The sequence below is a fragment of the Akebia trifoliata genome, chromosome 1 (assembly GCF_017979445.1).
Source record: "Akebia trifoliata isolate Shusen 1 chromosome 1, ASM1797944v1, whole genome shotgun sequence".
NCBI lineage: Eukaryota > Viridiplantae > Streptophyta > Magnoliopsida > Ranunculales > Lardizabalaceae > Akebia > Akebia trifoliata.
Window position 1 is genome coordinate 22,234,733 of NC_141375.1, and position 17,995 is coordinate 22,252,727.

General features: G+C 35.8%; 1 protein-coding gene across 1 annotated transcript; it reads left to right on the forward strand.

Moving 5' to 3' along the window:
- Positions 1-3,043: 3,043 nt before the first annotated feature.
- Positions 3,044-16,521, forward strand: LOC147410960 (choline-phosphate cytidylyltransferase 2-like). Its single transcript, XM_086442262.1, has 8 exons — positions 3,044-3,240; positions 4,098-4,211; positions 5,051-5,146; positions 6,482-6,524; positions 6,645-6,800; positions 6,939-7,019; positions 16,013-16,123; positions 16,209-16,521. Exons 1-8 carry the CDS (start codon positions 3,095-3,097, stop codon positions 16,365-16,367), a joined length of 906 nt encoding a protein of 301 aa, XP_086298388.1. The 5' UTR covers positions 3,044-3,094; the 3' UTR covers positions 16,368-16,521.
- The last annotated feature ends 1,474 nt before the right edge of the window (positions 16,522-17,995 follow it).

Consider the following 17,995-nt stretch of genomic DNA (forward strand, 5'->3'; position numbering starts at 1 on the left):
TATGACATTTAGAAAACTTTTCTTTTTCTAAATGGTCCCTCATTATTGGCAAATTCACTTTTTTTATTTATTTATTTATTGTCAAGTTCACCACTTTTTAATTATTGTCGAACTTGAAGCTTTTTATTTACTGTTGAGTTTGCAATTTTTACTATTGAGTTCACCACTTTTATTTACTATCGAACTCTACACTTTTTATTTATTGTCGAATTCACACTTTTTACTGTGGAACTCACCATTATTTACTGTCTAGTTCACTCCTTTTATTTACTGTCAAGTTCACCATTTTTAAAATAAAAAGTGGTGAACTCATCATTGGTAAAACCCACCCATTTGCAATTTTCGAGTTTTTTCAACTAAAATACATGGAAAGATTAACTAAAAATTTGAGATAACGATTTCTCTAGATGATTCAATCCAAAAGAGCCATTCTTGATCGGGTTTTATCCAAAAATTAAGAAAAAAATGAGGGAAAAAAAATGCTACTTTTTTACATATATCTTCATAACGTTTGAAAAAAACCCTTGAAAATAGTTTTTCTTTACTTCTTAAATCATTTTTGATGGAATGGAATCTCCAAAACTCCAATGGGATATTAAAAATACAATTTTTTAGATGAAAACAATGAGTTCAAACGGTTAGAGCATTCAAGCATGAGACTATTTAGAAAGAAGTCCCTCCATGAGGATCCCCTTAACTAATTTTTCCTTCTAAAATAAGTGGTCCTTTTGTACATGTAAACCCGCAGCCTTGTAAAATGCATTAATAACTAAAACAAACATGGTTTCAAAACACAGTTTGACATCTTGTCCATGGAGGAGACCGAGTTGTCTCAAGTGAGTCAACTTGTCTTGGATGATATAGTCCATTAAACTCATTTATATTGATTGATTTACACATATTTAATAATAAAAATTGTATTAAAATAAGATAGGTTAAGAAATGTTTAGTAATAAAATCATGTTTTATTTATATAAAAAGTATTTAAAATCTAATAAAGTTGAATTATTTTAATCAAAATTTATAAAATCCTAGTTGATTCAATCGAGATTTTCAAAATATCATTCGAGACATCTTGTTTATCTCGTGAGATGATGTGAACTAGTTGATTCAATTGAGATTTGCAAAATATCGTTCGAAACATCTTGTTTATCTCGTGAGATGATGTGAATGTCAAGACACTGTATATATTTGTATCATTGCAGAATGTGGGAGTCTTCTTTATTTTAGAGTCATCCCTGCATGATCTCCTTGGTCGTTTGGATTTTTTTCGTCGAATAAAAAATAATTTTTAAAATATTTATGATCTATATAGAATGTGGTTTTATGATTGGGTAATTGTAAAAGCACCCCACCAATTAATAAGGGCAACCCACATTATAGTCCAATTATTTTATCTTATTTGAGTTAAAAATTTTAAAATGAGCCGACTTTTGATAAGGATAATCTCTATGATGAGGATATCATTCTCACAAAAAATCAGCCCATTTCGAAATTTCTAACTCCATCAAAATAAGTTCAAGAATTGTAAATCGTCCATTATTTTTTTTGTAAATCAGTATTGATGGGGTTAAAAGTTTCGAAATAGGCTAATTTTTAGTGAGGATGATCTCCTCATTATAGAGATCATCATCACAAAAAATCAACTCCTTCATAAACTTTTAACCCACATAAGACGGGAAAAAAGGTACTATAATGTGGGTTGCCCTTATTAATTTCGGGGGTGCTTATATAATTATCCTTTATGATTGGACCCAGTAATTCCACTTTACATACTTATTTAATATAAATTTATATTTTAAAAATTATTTAAAACTTGACGGGTTGACTCATTCACGATATCCTGCCGACACAAGTTCGAATAAAGGTAACGAGATGAGTAAAGGTGCCTTATCAGTCAACTTGATTTGACTGATTCAATCCAACGTAACCCAAGTTAAGTCTTTGCATGGGTTCTTTGTGGTTCATGTTGGGTTGGATTTGACCTTATGGTGGTTTTAAAGAAAATATTTAATTTAAGAAATTGTTTTTTATAAAAAAAAACATCTTGAAAATTAAAAAAATAAATTATATATATATATATATATATACTTTTTTTTTTTTTTGTAAGAGTTACCCAAAAGAATATTTTCTTGATAAAAGGAAAATTTTATTTTCTTATCGAAAATATTTACTTTAAATGTTTAATAGAGTCGTGTTGGATTGATGTCAAGATTGTATTTCATATCGCACATCTTGACGTGAAAGTATATATTAATCATAAATACTTTTCATTAAGATTAATGTATAGAAATCATAAATGTTTTTCACTCGAATTTTAATGAAAAATATCTATGATTTTTATACACTTTCATTTCAGGATGTATGATGTGAGGTACGATCTTGAGGTCAGTTCAGTATAATTCTATCTAATGATATATTAATAAATTGTAATTTTTGTGAAAAAAAAAAAAAATTCATCAAAATTTTCATTTTAGGTCCCTAATGGATTAAATCAGACATAAAATCTGGTTAAAAAAATTCGAAGGTAGCTTCCTAGTTAGATCTGTAAATTATATTATATTATATTATAAAAATCCAAATCTTTGATCCTTACCCGGACTTAACGGATCAGGTTTTTGGATCTTTTGATCCAATTAATTGACATCCTTATTTGCATTACCAAGGTTGTCGCAATACAATGTGGCTCACATATCTAACATCATTCATGCAGTGGTTTAAATACATATGTCACGATGTATAAGATCGAAACTCAAACGTTGCCGTACAGCCCGTTACCTTTGTGTTAATTAATATAATTTAAGTTCAGGTGAGTGGATCAGTAATCACGATTAGTTTAATCTAAAGCAATCAAATAGTTGACTAAAATTTTGACCTAATTAATTTAAGCATTTTTTGACGACAAGTTCAAATCACCCAATTAACTCTCAATTTGATTAGAATGTAAACCAGAATTTTAAATAGAAACCCGTACTAGTATTAGTATGATACTACCGGTACTATTCTATATTCTCTTTCTAGAGAGAGAGGAGGGAAAGAAAAGAGAGATTCATCTGGTTGAGAGAGAGAGAGAGAGAGAGACAGAGAGGAGAAAATGGAGGAGGAGAAGCTCTGTAATAATAATAATAATTTAAATTGTTCTAATGGATCGTCGGACCAACCGATTCGTGTATACGCGGATGGAATCTACGATCTCTTCCACTTCGGTCACGCTCGCTCCCTCGAGCAAGCCAAGAAACTGTAATTCTTTCATTCCCAATTCAAAAAATCTTTTTTTTTTTTTTTTCATTTTGGGTTTATTTTGGTTTTTTTGATTCGTTTTGAGTATTTGGTTTCGATGATGGATCATTAAAAACATGTTTTTTTTTTTTTTTTTTTTTGGGGTGGGTGGGGGGATCGTGATCTCTCTGTTTTTAAAAGGGATTACTTTGAATTTTGTGAGTGTGATTATCTGTGTGATCTGTATCTCTGTAATTTGTTTTTTTTTTTTAATATTATTTTTGAGAGAGATGTGTTCCTGAAGCATATATTTGATAATTTAACAAATATATGTCATTTTATGTCTTTTTTGGTGGGTTTTGTTTGTAGGAGAGACATTTTTCTTATTCATTTTTTATTTGGTTTAGTGGGTATTATGCAGTAGCAGTATGGGTTTCATTAATATCTGTAAAATTAATTATTTTTAAAAATTTTATTCTTAATTTTCAAAATCAAATTCAGGTTTGATTTATCTGTTCTTTAAAGGGATTTCTTTTATTTGTGTAAGTGTGATTGTCTGGTGTGAATTTCGTCTCTGTAATTTTATTATTATTATTTTTTTATGAGTATAAACTTATTGAAATCAGAAAAGGTTTACAAGGTGGTCGACATGACCAACCAAAAGAAAGCATCCCAACGAAAAACAAAGTCCTCGAAGAAGACTTTATGGAATATAAGTTATTTGTCTCTTTTTTGGTGGCTTGTGTTTGTAGGAGACATTTCTCTTATTCTTTTTTGATTGATTTAGTGGGTTTTACGTAGTATGGCTTTCACTAACTTCCGTCAATTTGATTATTATTGTTTTTAATTTTAATCTCAATTTTCAAAATCACATACAGGTTTCCAAACACTTATTTACTTGTTGGATGTTGCAATGATGAAATCACTCACAAGTTTAAAGGGAAAACTGTCATGACGGAGGCCGAACGCTATGAATCTCTTCGCCATTGCAGGTAAGGGGTTGTGAATGGTTTGCTACACCTCTTATTTATAATAAAAAACTAATTCCAAATTGGTTTCATTTGGGAAAATTCTATTAGTCAAGGTATTAAATTTTGATTTCTATGTCTACTTTAGTCATCTTGGAAATGGAAATATTTCATGAAATTATATTTGTTAATGTGGAAATCAATACAATTTCAAGGAAACGATGGAAATGTTGAGGAAGTTTCATTGAAATCTAGGAAATGATAAAACAGACATGAAAACACATGCATAAGTCATTGAATTTTAATAAACAACCACATGAATTGTAGAAATGAAGATCAATAGTGTTTTGCTACATGTCGGCATAGATATCTAAGAGTCCGATACTTAAAACAATGTTCTTCATGGAAATGAAAATAAGAATGTCGCATTAACTAAAAATATTTCAATATGTAAACCACTTTCTTAAAATGAACAACCAATTATGTATTATATTCTCTCGTTAATCCAATATATAAAATAAAAATGCATTCACATTATCATACATATGTTTTTATCTTTTAAATATGTTATTGATATATTTTACTAATTAGGATATAGATATATGTGGATATTTTTATGATTATTTCGATTGAAATTAACTGTTCACTAAAATGTTTTGCGAAACTGTTGGTTAAATTTTGTGTTGGACCTTGTGGAGATGTTGAATTTTAAGTTTGACTTCTATTACTTATTGTTAATTTGAGAATTCCATTTGATAGAGAAAGTTATTCCAGTTTTGTAGTTCTTTTTCTGTTCTTTAGGAAACCTTAGCACCATGACAGCGTTTAACATGGTTTTGCCCTTCTATTAATAAACAATGCAGGTGGGTCGATGAAGTAATTCCAGATGCTCCTTGGGTCATCACGCAAGAGTTCATTGACAAGCATGAGATAGATTATGTGGCCCACGATTCTCTTCCGTAAGGTTAATCAGCCCAAATAAACACCTTTATATTTGGAAGTATGCTGGATGTAAATGTTTTTGAAACTCATAATGTTGGAATTATTCTCTAGGGTCCTCTCTTTTTATTCACTCGAGAGTTAATTTAATAGGAGAGTTTCTTTTGTTAGTTTCAAGATGTATATACTTGGAGAAACTTCTTTTCATTTATTTTGAACTAGTGGGTGGAATGTCTGTTTGTACATTCTTTACGAAAGCTAGTATTCCTATAAAGGTATTATTGTCTTTATAATTAATTTAAGGGAGAAATTACTAAAACAGTGTTAGTTTTGTTGTTTATTACCAAAAACATGATAATTTTTTTAAAAATTACAAAAAGAGATTTAAAACCCTGGACTCTCCAACATTTTCTAAAATCGCTGGGCTGTCCAATGTTTTAACTTATCTTTTTTTTTCCAATCCTCACGTTTTAACTTTAGTAAGCCTAGTCTTACTAACCTAGTAAGATTTTAACTCTTAGTAAGAGCTGTTGAGCTCAAATGGATTTCCAAATTGGCAATCCAACACCATAGTCCTCTAGATTCATGTAAAAACTCAGATCCAAAAAAAAAAATTCAAAAAGAATTTTTTTTTGGGGCTTGATCCAAGGCTTTGAAAATGGACGGCTATTGAACTCCCACCAAACACCCCAATTTAAAATTAAAATCTAACGGTGAAAAATAATCTTTAATTTTTTTTTAAGTTCATGGAATTTTGTACTCTACGTGCCTGCGGCATTGGATAATGTTTTTGTATGCCATGAGACCACATGGCCCTTAGTAAGATTCTATGTTAGTAAGACTAGACTTTCTCAAATAAAAACATGAGTTTCTAAAAAACTAGAGAAATTAAAACGTTGGACAGTCCAACGATTTTAGAAACGTTGGACAGTCCAACAATTTTAGAAATGTTGGACAGACTAGCGTTTTAGATCTCTTTCAGCAATCTTTAAAAATTATCACGTTTTTTATAATAAACAACAAAATTAATGTTGTTTTAGTAATTTTCCCTAATTTAAAAGGTTGTTTTAGAAATTTCATATGCATATTCTAGTATTATAAAATGTGTCATTTGATGTAATGCAAGGTATTTATGTAATGTGAAAAATTAATTAATGTGGATTTGGCATCAACTATACTGACCATTTCTGCATTATAATACTAAAATTTTAATATAATGTGGGAGCATTTTTGGAATTTAAAATTTTGGTGTAAAATATATTCTACTCTTCATTCTCTCTTTATAATGGTAAAGATATCTATATTTTATTTCAACATCTTTAGTTCCTTTATTCTTAACCATAGAAATTTTACAGCTATGCCGATGCAAGCGGTGCTGGAAAAGATGTTTATGAATTTGTAAGTTCAAGGGACCTGCTTGGCTACACCTTTTTTTTTTTTTTTTTTTTGCTATTGTTCCTTCCTTTCTCTTTTTCCCCTACTAATTTTTTTAATATATATGTGAATCTCTTAATACAGATAAAATCAATTGGAAAATTTAAGGAAACAAGACGGACTGATGGGATCTCCACTTCAGATGTCATAATGAGGATGCTTAAAGATTATAACCAGTATGTGATGCGTAACTTGGATCGTGGATATACACGAAAGGATCTTGGTGTTAGTTATGTGAAGGCATGTACTTTCTCTACATGGGCCTAAAGTATTCCTTTCAAATAAGATATGCAGAATTCTTAGAGTGACTTGTTTCTTCCCAACTATTTGATTTGGTTGTGGAAACTGATGTTTTTGTCATCTGTATTTTTATTATAGGAAAAGCGGTTGAGAGTGAACATGGGGTTAAAGAAGTTGCGTGATAAAGCAAAGGAACAACAAGAAAAAGTTGGGGAAAAGGTATCTATATCTGTCCATGCTAAAATAATGATATCATAATGGGTCTTTTAAAACATGAAACAAGGCCTATCTTACATTTATAGCAGGGACAAGGAGTAATTTTATGATCTTTTTAAAAATAATATTTTTCATAAGTAATTCCTTTTTTCTACTGTCATTTCGAGAACTGAGAGAAGGGATAGTAACACTTACATGTCTTAGAATTAATATCCTTATGACTATTGTTGTTTTCTTGAACATTCTCTCCCATTTATGAAAGAAGGTACAACCTAATAAGGAGTTAGTGAAGTTGTTTATGCCAATCATTTTAGATAAATCAAAAGCCTCATCAATTGTATGTCTTCTTGAGGCTTCTAAATGTCTTTCCAAGTTTAGGAAGGCTTATGTTAGGATGATGGAGGTAGTACTTGATTTCAATGCAATCCAATTGAGACAATCTTCCCAAATGGTAATTGTGTTTATTTACACTTACGTAAGATTGTCAATGTGCATGGGTTGTTATTTAGGGATTGTAGAGGATAAAAGATGAAATGCATCTAGATCCTATACGTGTCCACATCCCGTTGAAGAGTAGAACATAATAGAAAGGAATCGGTTCCAAGTAGATGGTACCCAAACAAGGTCGACAACCCAGTCTTGCTTAGCTGCAGGATAGGGTAAAGATAAACGTCTGCTCTGACAACATAGTAGGGCAAAATTGGTAGGCATGCGCAGATCTCAGCCTATCCTTTGATTTTCTGATTTGAAGGATAAATCCCAAGAATCTTAGAGTAGCTAACGAGATTAGACGTGTTCCTTCTAATTCGGTTCAGTTTCCTTTTGGATAAGGATTTCCCATGATCAGCTCCCATGATTGTAGGAATCAAGGAGGGAATTCCTAATATGGGGGGATTGCTAGAAACCCTATAAGAAGGAGAGAGACCGAAGGAAAAGGAATCTTTTCCTGCTGGTGAACTGGAGAACCTACTTTTCTTTTCTTTGATCTAATTTGGGCGTCAAAGGACCATCAAATGACGGGAAGAGCAATGAGCATTCAACGGAGTTGCAAAACAGAGTTGATAGAGGTAAATACAAAACCACATCTACATCTTTGACGCCATCCGTGGGAAAACAAGAAAACAAGATAATGATTGATTTCGAGAAGAACAATGGTGAGAACTACACGTTCTGGTGAAACCAATCAACTCTTACCTCCACCTGCAGTTCCTTCCACCGAAACATTGTTGATAGCTTAGATCAACGAGATGAAAAAGTGGTAGGAAGATATGCAGCAGACGATGGATGTTCTGGACAACGAGAATCAGACTCTGAATTAGCATTTGCATGCACAATAAAAGGAGAAACAAGATTTACCTCAACATTAGGCAAGGGTAAGGGAGAGTTACTGGGCTGGTTCGATTGAGAAGGAGATCGGGGAGAAAGAACTGATCCAGCAACCTACTAATCTGTATCAAGTTGATTAACCTTCTCAATAAGGAGTAGGGGAGGAGCTCTGCCAGGGACGGTGAATTGTTTCTCCTAGGGTTGAGTGATGACCAGAGGAAAATGTGAATATACATCTACTCCCTTCATCTCCTCGTCCTCAATCCCAAAGCTCTTTTTAGCGTCATCAAATCCCACATTGTAAGATCTGCGAGAGGCATCATTCTTGATTTTGATATGTTCCTCTTTTAGCTTGTCAAGGAGCCTTTTGGTCTCCGTGTAACCTTTGGCAGCTTTCTCATCCCTTGCCTCCTTGGTTGCCTTCTCCACCTTAGAGTTGAATCGAGCAGAGATGACAATTCAACCTGCTCAGCCACAGCTTTGCGGACTCACTCTTCAAGCTCGGCCTGAAGGGCAGTGAGTGTTGCATCCTTCTCTTGGAGAAAAGTCTTCAATCCTGCAACTTTAGCATCCATCCTTTGGATGGAGTCCTCTAACTCCTTAGAAGGGTCAATTTGCTTTCCCTCCAAGGCATGATGCTTGGTCTCCAAGTCTTCATGTTGCTTGTGGGAATGTTCCAATTCGCTCTGAAGTGCCTCAACCTTTTCCTCAACTACTCGGGCAGAAGAGAGAAGCGTTTCCAGCTTAAGGATAACTTCCATACCCTTTATTTGGGCTTGTCAAGAGAAGAGCAGAGAACAGGAAAAAGGTTAACGAAAAATAAGAATATAGAAAAATAACAGGGGAAACATAGATTACCTGGTAAAGCCTTGGTAAAACTGGCCCATGACCAGCTTAGCACCTCTTCTGTCAATCGAACCCTCGACCTCCTCCATGTCTTTGAGGAGCAGGACATGGTTGTGGAGAGACACTATGACCTATGGGTCCCCAAGGGTTCTGTGGTCATTGGAGACCAGACCTCCCCTGAGATCAAAGGTGGGAACAAAAGCCCCTTCTTTAGTGTCACGCTCCAGCCGGTCTCCCCGACCAAGCTAGCGGAGGGTAAGATCATCTAGGGGAGTCCTGAAGTAATTTGGCTTCATAGCCTAGTCCTTATCCTACTCGGAGGGTTGAGTAGGTTCGTCCTTTAGCTTGAGCCTCATCTTTTGCTAGGGAGGATCAACAGAGGTGCCAACTTCATCAGCAGCCCTCTCCTGGGCTTGCCCTCATTAAGGTCCCTGGGCCTGCTCTCCTCTAGATTCCTCTACAGGAACTTGGTCGACAGGGGCGTGAGCGTGTATCTTCCTCTTCTACCTTGGAACCCTTGGTGGGCATGTTTGTGGTGGGGGAGTAAAGACTAGGACTTCAAGGGAGACGGCAAATTCGGTTAGGTCAATGTTCATGGTGTTTGGGAGGGTAAGGTATGCAAGTCGAGTGGATGAAAGAGAAAGGTATTTAGGAGAATGAGAACGACCCATAGAGCCTTGGTCGAGAGGGGGGTTGGAGGTTTCAACAACCTGCTCGGTAAGTTCAACAGGTTGGGAATGGTAGGAGGTTTCTGCAACCTGCTTAGCTAGAAGAGCCTGTTGAGAGTGGTTGGAAGTTTCAGCAACATGTTCGGAAGGATGAGCAGGTTGGGGTTGTTTGAAAAGAAGGGTTGGGGGTGTAGGTAGAGCAGGTTCAGCAACACCAGGTTGAGTTGTGTCCATCCTCTTCTCTTTGCTCGTCTCTTCGTCTCTCTGCTCTTTTCTTGCCTCAGCAGTAGAGAGAGCAGAAGATTCTGAGAAAGAAAAGTAGCATACATCAGATACTGGCAGAAGAATACTTAGATAAAAAAACAACATAATATAAATTAGAGACTTAAAGTTACCTTAGAAAGTTTAGGAACTCTGAATCCCTAACGGGGGACATTGGGGCCTTATTACCACTCCCCGGATATAATAAGGGGGTCTTTGTGCAAGCCCTTATCAAAGTTGGGGAGGTCACACACCAAGGCTTGTCCAACCACTTTGGAGGACATAGAGTAATGCTTTGGACGGTAGGAGTTGACTTTTAATTTCTAACGAGAGATGAAATTGCAGGGAGTCACCCTCATTTCCTCCACCTTCTCGATTAATCAGTAAAAAAATTCGATTATCTGGCTTAGTGCCCCATTGATTTTGCTAAGAACCTCCCTAAGAAAGGGACAAATTGGGAAACGCAGACCAGCTTGGATTTGGCCTGAATAAACCATAATATCCCCCTGGCGATGTTCGTCAGGGTCATTGCAGACCCTAATAGACACAAATTAGGGGATTAAGCGGTTTTTGCAGAGCTTAGCAATATTAATGGTCATTTGGGATAAATTAAGAAGGCTTGAGAGGAAGGTTGCCTCAGGAAGGAGGGAAGTGATTCAAGGCTTGACAAACTCAGAAAATTCAAAGGCAAGGAAGAAGACGATGGAAGGATTTGAAAATTCTTCAAAGTCCCCTATTTATAGTCCAAGGAAGATAGAGAAAACATACACTCCTTGGCAGGCATCTGAAAATCCAACCGTTGTAACTCTTGGCTAGAATTTAATGAAGCTCTTAGTGGGACATGTGTAACGTTGTGATTCAAGTCGTCCCATCTCAACCGCCCAAAATTTGAAACGATAGCTTATTAATGAGAATGGATATAAAGTAACGGATGCTATGATTAGAGCTAAAGATCTGCGTGCAAATAAATAGCACCTGTTCGAAAGTGAGAACATTTCTCGAGATGACGTCTGGACGTAGTGTCTTCTCGAGAGGGGTAATTGTAGAGGATACAAGTTGTAATGCATCTAGACCCTACACGTGTTCACATCCTGTAGAAGGATAGAACATAATAAAAAGGCATCTACTCTGAGAAGGTGATACCCAGATGAGGTCGGTAGCCCAGTCGTGCTCAACTGCAAGACAGGGTAAAGATAAATGTTTGCTTTAACAACAGAACATGGCAAAATTGGTAGGCATGCGTAGATCTCGGCCTATCCTTTGACTTCCTAATTTGAAGGATAAATCCAAAATATCTAGGAGTAGCCAATGAGATTAGACATGTTCCTTCTAATTCGGTTTAGTTTCCTTTTGGATAGAGGATTTCCCATGATTGTAGGGATCAAGGAGGGAATTTCTATTCTAGGGGGACCAAATGAAAAAGGGATCTTTCCTATAAGTAGAGAGACCAAATGAAAAAGGGATCTTTCCTTGCAGGCGAATTGGAGAACCTATTTTTCTTTTCTTCTGACCTAACTTGGGCATCGGAGGATTCTTGGCAGGTAACACACCGGTGCCACCAGACAACAGGAGGAGCAGGGAGCATTCAACGGAGTTGCAAAGCAGAGTTGATAGAGGTTAACACAGATCCACCTCTACAGGGATAAAGACTTTTAATTAGTTGGGGAATCAAGATAACTAGTGCATCCCTAATTGTTGTAGTACATTTGCTTTGATACCAAAATTCATATAGGTTTGAAGTAGGTTTCAATCTATTGTTCAGGAATTTTGTAATGGATTTGAACAAGGTTGAAGGTGCTGGATTTTTGGGTTATATGGGCAGTTAATCATAAAATAGATGTGGGGTTTTAGGTGAGTTATTAAGTTAGGCCGAAATAGGTTTACAACATATTTGAAATCAGGGCACAAAGTAGCTGTTGACTAGTTTAAAATAGGCTGGAGGTCTGACTTTAGGGTAGAAAACAACGTATGATGATTTAGGCTGAAAAAGGTTTACAACATATTTGAAATTAGGGCACAAAGTAGCTGTTGACTACTTTAAAAATAGGCTGGAGGTCTGACTTTAGGGTAGAAAACAACGTATGACAATCCATAGACTTGATGATTTGGTATCTGAACTGAGTTGCACACCTTAGGAAATAAAATAAATGGAGCCACACCAAGATTTATGTCCCAGGTGACTAGAGTAACACCAGGTGATTGAAGGAATTACAACTTGCTTCAATTCTTATTCTATTCAACTATGTAAAATATAGTTTATGCCCATCTCTTACGACAAGGGCTTAATTTTAGGGGAACATTGCTGATCAAGCTTAATGGTCCTGTTGTGAATTTGGATATACCTGTTCAATGCAACTAAGAAGAAAATAAAGAACAAACTAAAGAACACAAAGACTTACGTGGTTCGGCAATGACACCGGCGTCCACAGGTAGATCCAATCTTCTTTACTAAGAAATCAAAGGAGAACGATATAAGAAAAATACCCAGGTTTTAATCCCAAACCCATGCCCTTAAAACCTTGTACACCCCTCTCCCTTTCTCTCTTAAAACCTAGAAGAAGAAAACTCTAATCCTTATAAAACAATGGCCCATAACATTATATTTATAGGATTCCAACAAAAGGAACCTTACCCAACCATTGAATTAAAACCTAATCCAACGACTAAGATAAAAAGACACATAAATCTAACAGGTCATTTATCACTAATGTTAGCGACTTAATTGAGATAGTTGGTAGCACTTAGGGTGTGTGACTTGTCACCAAAATTGATAAAAGTTATTATTGATTTGGTTGAGTTTAAAAGAAATTTATTATTACTTGGGCAATCAGGCTTGTATCAATAACTCAACCCTTGATATCATACTGGTACTCCTTAAATGGAGTTGACTTGACATACCTCATAGGTCGATTATTATTTCTGTCACTGTTATTTATTTTTTTGTTAAAAGGTGATCAGCATCATCTATGCCTTCTTGAGTATTGAGGTTGGCTACATGAACCATATTTTTCCATTCAATGAACCATATTTTTAGTACATCCTTCATATTCTTCTTATTACCTCCAACAACATCGTCTCTAAATTTTCTCTCACCTTTGACTGGTGCTAAAGTGCTTCCCACTGGTACCGCTATTGGTCTCTGTTTAGATTGGGCTTTATTGGGGTCATCAAGAAGGTCGTGCACATAGTGATGTTGGATTCACAGTCATGGCTTCATCTATCACCTCAAATATTTGGATTAGTCAATGATAATTTTGTTGAGCTTGTCTATATTGATAGATCAGCAAAATCATTGGCTAATTTGAGATTGGAGAGGATTAGGGTGAAGTATGGCCCTCGTGAAATTTTGGGAATGAGTCTTGAGTGCACAATAGAAGATGGACTTGAAGAATGGGAGGTGGAAGACATGTTGCATCAAACCTGCACGTGTTAGTTTTCAAGTAAAGTTGCCAGGTGTCACATGTTGGGCAAGCCATAGACTCATAGAATGGTAGGTGGAAGAGGAGTTGCGTTGAACCTACACAATTTAGTTTTCAAATTAAGTAGCCAGGTGACAAGTGTTAGGCTGGATTTTACAAGGAGTTGAAAGGAGTCATTTTAGTGCTCCCAGTCCTGTAGTACACCGGTATGGCACACATAACTAAACATTTCAGCTTTATTACTTGGAATTAGCTTATTCATAACAAAAGGAGACCATATGTTGGCTTCTGGATCAGGTATGTGAGGTTATCTTGGTGCCAAGATTTATGTTGAAAGTTTCAATAGGAAGAAGTGATTCAATGCTGCAAGGTTCTTACTTATATATATATATATATATATATATATATATATATATATATATATATATATATTTGGGGGGGGGGGGGGGGGAATTGGTGCAACCATGTGTCAGAATTAGCAAGTGAATTCTTTCAAGGACGAATTCAGATTTGTGAAAGTTGGCTTCTTTGGAGACCAAATTCTTGCCATTTTTTGAGATGCATGTTATCTCACACCATGGGACCGCCTCATCTTACCCTTTGGCTGATCCCCTCATAGGGGAATATGATGAAAAGGACTTGCTCAGTTAAATAGGTGAGGAGAAATATCAAATGGGCTGATGTTGGGGAACTGGATGGAGGTGCCACAGCCCCTAATGCCAATAGAGGGCTCTGGGGTAAGGTGAAGGACTAAATAAGATGTATAACCCCATAGATTATTGTTAACGAAGTTCACAATTCATAATAGTTCTGGAGTAATAGCAAGAGGGAGGACAATGAATAAGTTAATTGGGAGTTGGAATGGGCCCTTGAAAAATGTAAACCATTGGTTGCTTCCTTGGGATGCCTAGTCGGGATAGGAGGCCCAAGTCTGGACAAAGATCTAATGGGGAAACATTGAGTTGGCTCTTGACAGAATTGAATGGAGGGATACAACCCCATTCCAGAAGTTAATGGCAATCATCTTAAACATAAACCAAGGAGTTCCAAAGAAGTTTACGTCTTAATTTGTAGTGTTATTAGTTGGGCTCCAAGAAGAAAAACTTGTTGAGATTACTTGTTAGAGAAGTTCCTTATTTGGCTCCAACTTTAAAACAATCTCTCTCCCCTGCCCCCACCCCTTAATTGTCCCAGCTAAAGATGTGCTTTAGTAGGCATGGGTATCACATGGAGATGCCAGGGTAACTTTTGTTTTGTTCATTTTTTATCCTTCCTCCCTCGTCCCCCTTATTTGTTTCTTCACTTCTTTCAATTAAGTGTTTATGATGCTTGGTCAGAGAGGGTGTGTTTTATTAATTTCAGTTAATCTCGTTGTATCTGTTTTGCTTGGTCAGACCTCTTGCCCGACCTTGTTTCTTTTAATAAAATCTTTTGCTTATCAAAAAAAAAAAAAGCAACCCTATTTAAGGTCATGCACAGAGATGAGGTTTTAGTTATGATTGATGGCCAGGGGATACCTTAAACAACTATGGGTGGCTAACATGGAGATATGCCATGGGAATGTTATATGATTGGAACATCCTAATCAAACTAAATAGAATATTTTGTAAGACATCAACAATACTGGGTACAAATGTCGGATTCTGACACTCCATGGACTCTTGTATGACACTTATGAATTCTTTTATTTTTAGTTATTGCAAGATATTGATTATCATTTCTAATGGACTGAGTTCATGCTTGAAGGTTAACGATATATATCAAACTACTTTAATCTATAATAAAAAAAACTATTTTAAATGTAATGTCAAGCCCAAATATCATATTTTTTAAGCCAGAAGACATGGCTTTAGACATAATTGAATGGAGGAACAAGACTCGTTCAGTCAAGGCTTTGATGATAATGATGTTGCCAAACTCAAAGAGAGACGAAATTGTTTCTGAGGTTATTTCAAATCTGAAATGTGTAAAGAATTGTGCAGGAAAGAATTTGTTCTGGATGGAGCCGAATGGCAAAACAGGATTCATGTAACCGTGTCAAATAGTTTGGGATAATGCCCTGTTGATACTAATTATGAGATCACATTATTCACCACCACGTTCTCCTTTTCATTTAATAGGCAAGCTGGACTGGAACCCCTAACCCCAAAGTTGCTTTGCAATTTATCAACCAAGATAGGAGTCCAAGCCCAGTGCCATCACCGCCTCCATATCCCCTCGAGTGCATCTGTTGTTTGGCCACAAATATGAGTCTCGGTTCTCTTCTTTCTTAATGGTATCGTTCATTGAAGAGGTCACCCGTGAGTAGGTGTGCTTTGTTAACAATATCATCTTTAGAACGTCAGATGTGTTAATAATCGACCCAAGGCACCACTGCCACCACCCAATAGAAGACCGCTAGTCATTTCTTCCTTTTCCCTGATTGATAACCAATTGAGCATTTTGACAAATGTGTTTCTTGGCCCCAACATTGCAGATTCAAACTGTCGCAAAAACTGCTGGTATGCATCGTAATGAATGGGTAGAGAACGCAGATCGATGGGTTGCTGGTTTTCTTGGGATGTTTGAGGAAGGTTGTCATAAAATGGTGAGTTTCTTATTTATAGATATCCAGTTTATTAGGAATTCCATCCCTCTTTTATCTACTAAATACTACACTTTGGGTTTTTCAGGGAACAGCAATCAGGGACCGAATTCAAGAGCGGCTGAAGGGGCAGCAGTCACTCGAACCTGGATATCTTTTGGAGAGCGGTGATGAAGATGATGAAGAATACTACGACGATGATGACTTTGAAGAATACTATGAGGACGAAGAAGAGTTAGAAGAATAGGTGAGCCTTTACAAAAATAGGAAAAAAATGCATTCTGTATGTTGTGATTTTATATACCATGGCTTTTCCATAGCAGTAATGTGGTAGTCACTGTGAAGTTGTGTTCTTGGAACTTGATCTTTTGATGGTAATTTTAGTAATGGAGTTGCCTAAATCAGACTGAAGTTGAAACTTTTGCATTTATGTATTTTTAATTAATTTGCTTTGATTGGGCAAAAGGATTCTCAGATTGGAATTTTGAAACACAGGTGTGTTCATGGACAAGCAAAATTTCATGCACCCTCTTGACTAATTCAGTTTGAAAAACAAATTATTTCTATTTTAAAACTAATTGGTTTTGTAACGAAAACTGTTTTACTAGATTCCACTATGTACATGCATGGTTTAGTCTGAATGTATCGGTCGATTGAGGGTGGGCCATGTCTTCAAGATGGTTACATCCAATCTTTAAAATTGAGGAGTTCAGTGATCAACTGTCCATTTCAAACGCTTGATTAGAGTTAGAAATAGAGGGGTTTTTTTTTTTTTTAATCTGATCTAAACCATGAATCGTAAGAGGATTGTGTTGTTATTTTTCTTCAATGTGATTTTTTATGGACTGTAGAACAAGAGCTACAGATAATTACAGGGGAAACTCGTTACAGAGGATTCGCTCCCACAATGGGATGTGAGAGTGATAAAAATCATGTAACATGAACTGTACATGTGGAAGCCTAATATTGGCATCCGAATCAAATTGTAGTAACAAAAGTCCGAACCAACACAATCACTCTAGAGATTTACAAAATCAAAGAAATCAATGCTTAATCTAAGAAATCAATGCTTCATCAGTGATTTCAACACCAAATTACAATGAATACCTGGTCATGAAACCAAAGACGAACGGATCTTAATCAGAATCAGGCTTGAACGTGATTAGTAACAAGGTGAGGCCATTTGTACCCACCATTTGTATTCACTGCATCCCACTTAAAGCAGATAGTGGGGTGGGATGCATAGAGGTACGTGGGTGCATTGAGCATTAACGATGGGTGCAGATAGACTGGTCCTTGCTAACCTACTCCTGAAAATTGTCCATCCCTAGTCCAACGACACACATTCTCGAGAGGATGATTTTTTTTCCATGATCGAAGTGGCTGAAGTTGAGATGTCTTGCATGCAGTGCAGATTTCGACAAGGATGTGATGTGACATGACAAACCGAGGTAATGGTTCACCAACCCTTTGGTTTGATAATTGGGGTTTTTAGTGATTTGAACTCTTAACTTATGGAATTCATACCTCTTCTCTTTGAAATTGGGAGTTTACCTTTAAAAGTTGTCGCATGGTCAAAAAGTATATTTTCATGTTCAAAATGCCCTTTACTCAAATCTGACGTTAAATTTGCCATCGTTGTCCTTTGTAAGTGTAATTATTACACTTTTCATAATGTAATATATTTCTCTCATCTCTTCGCCACTTTCGCTGAAGCTTTCATTGGAATAGCTGAAAAAGAAAATTTCATACGGAAAAAATGTTTTAAAAAAAGATTGAAAAAATAAATACGAAAAAAAACGAAGATGAAATTAAAAAATGGGAAAACGCCTTTATAACAAAGCGTATTACCTGTGTATCATAACGTAATTTATT

What these genes read in the sequence shown, in the direction of transcription:
- LOC147410960 (XM_086442262.1), top strand. Translation starts at nt 3,095, where the DNA reads ATGGAGGAGGAGAAGCTCTGTAATAATAATAATAATTTAAATTGTTCT. An exon ending in CTCGAGCAAGCCAAGAAACT is followed by an intron (nt 3,241 to 4,097) that starts GTAATTCTTTCA and finishes AATCACATACAG; the next exon opens with GTTTCCAAACACTTATTTAC. An exon ending in GAATCTCTTCGCCATTGCAG is followed by an intron (nt 4,212 to 5,050) that starts GTAAGGGGTTGT and finishes TAAACAATGCAG; the next exon opens with GTGGGTCGATGAAGTAATTC.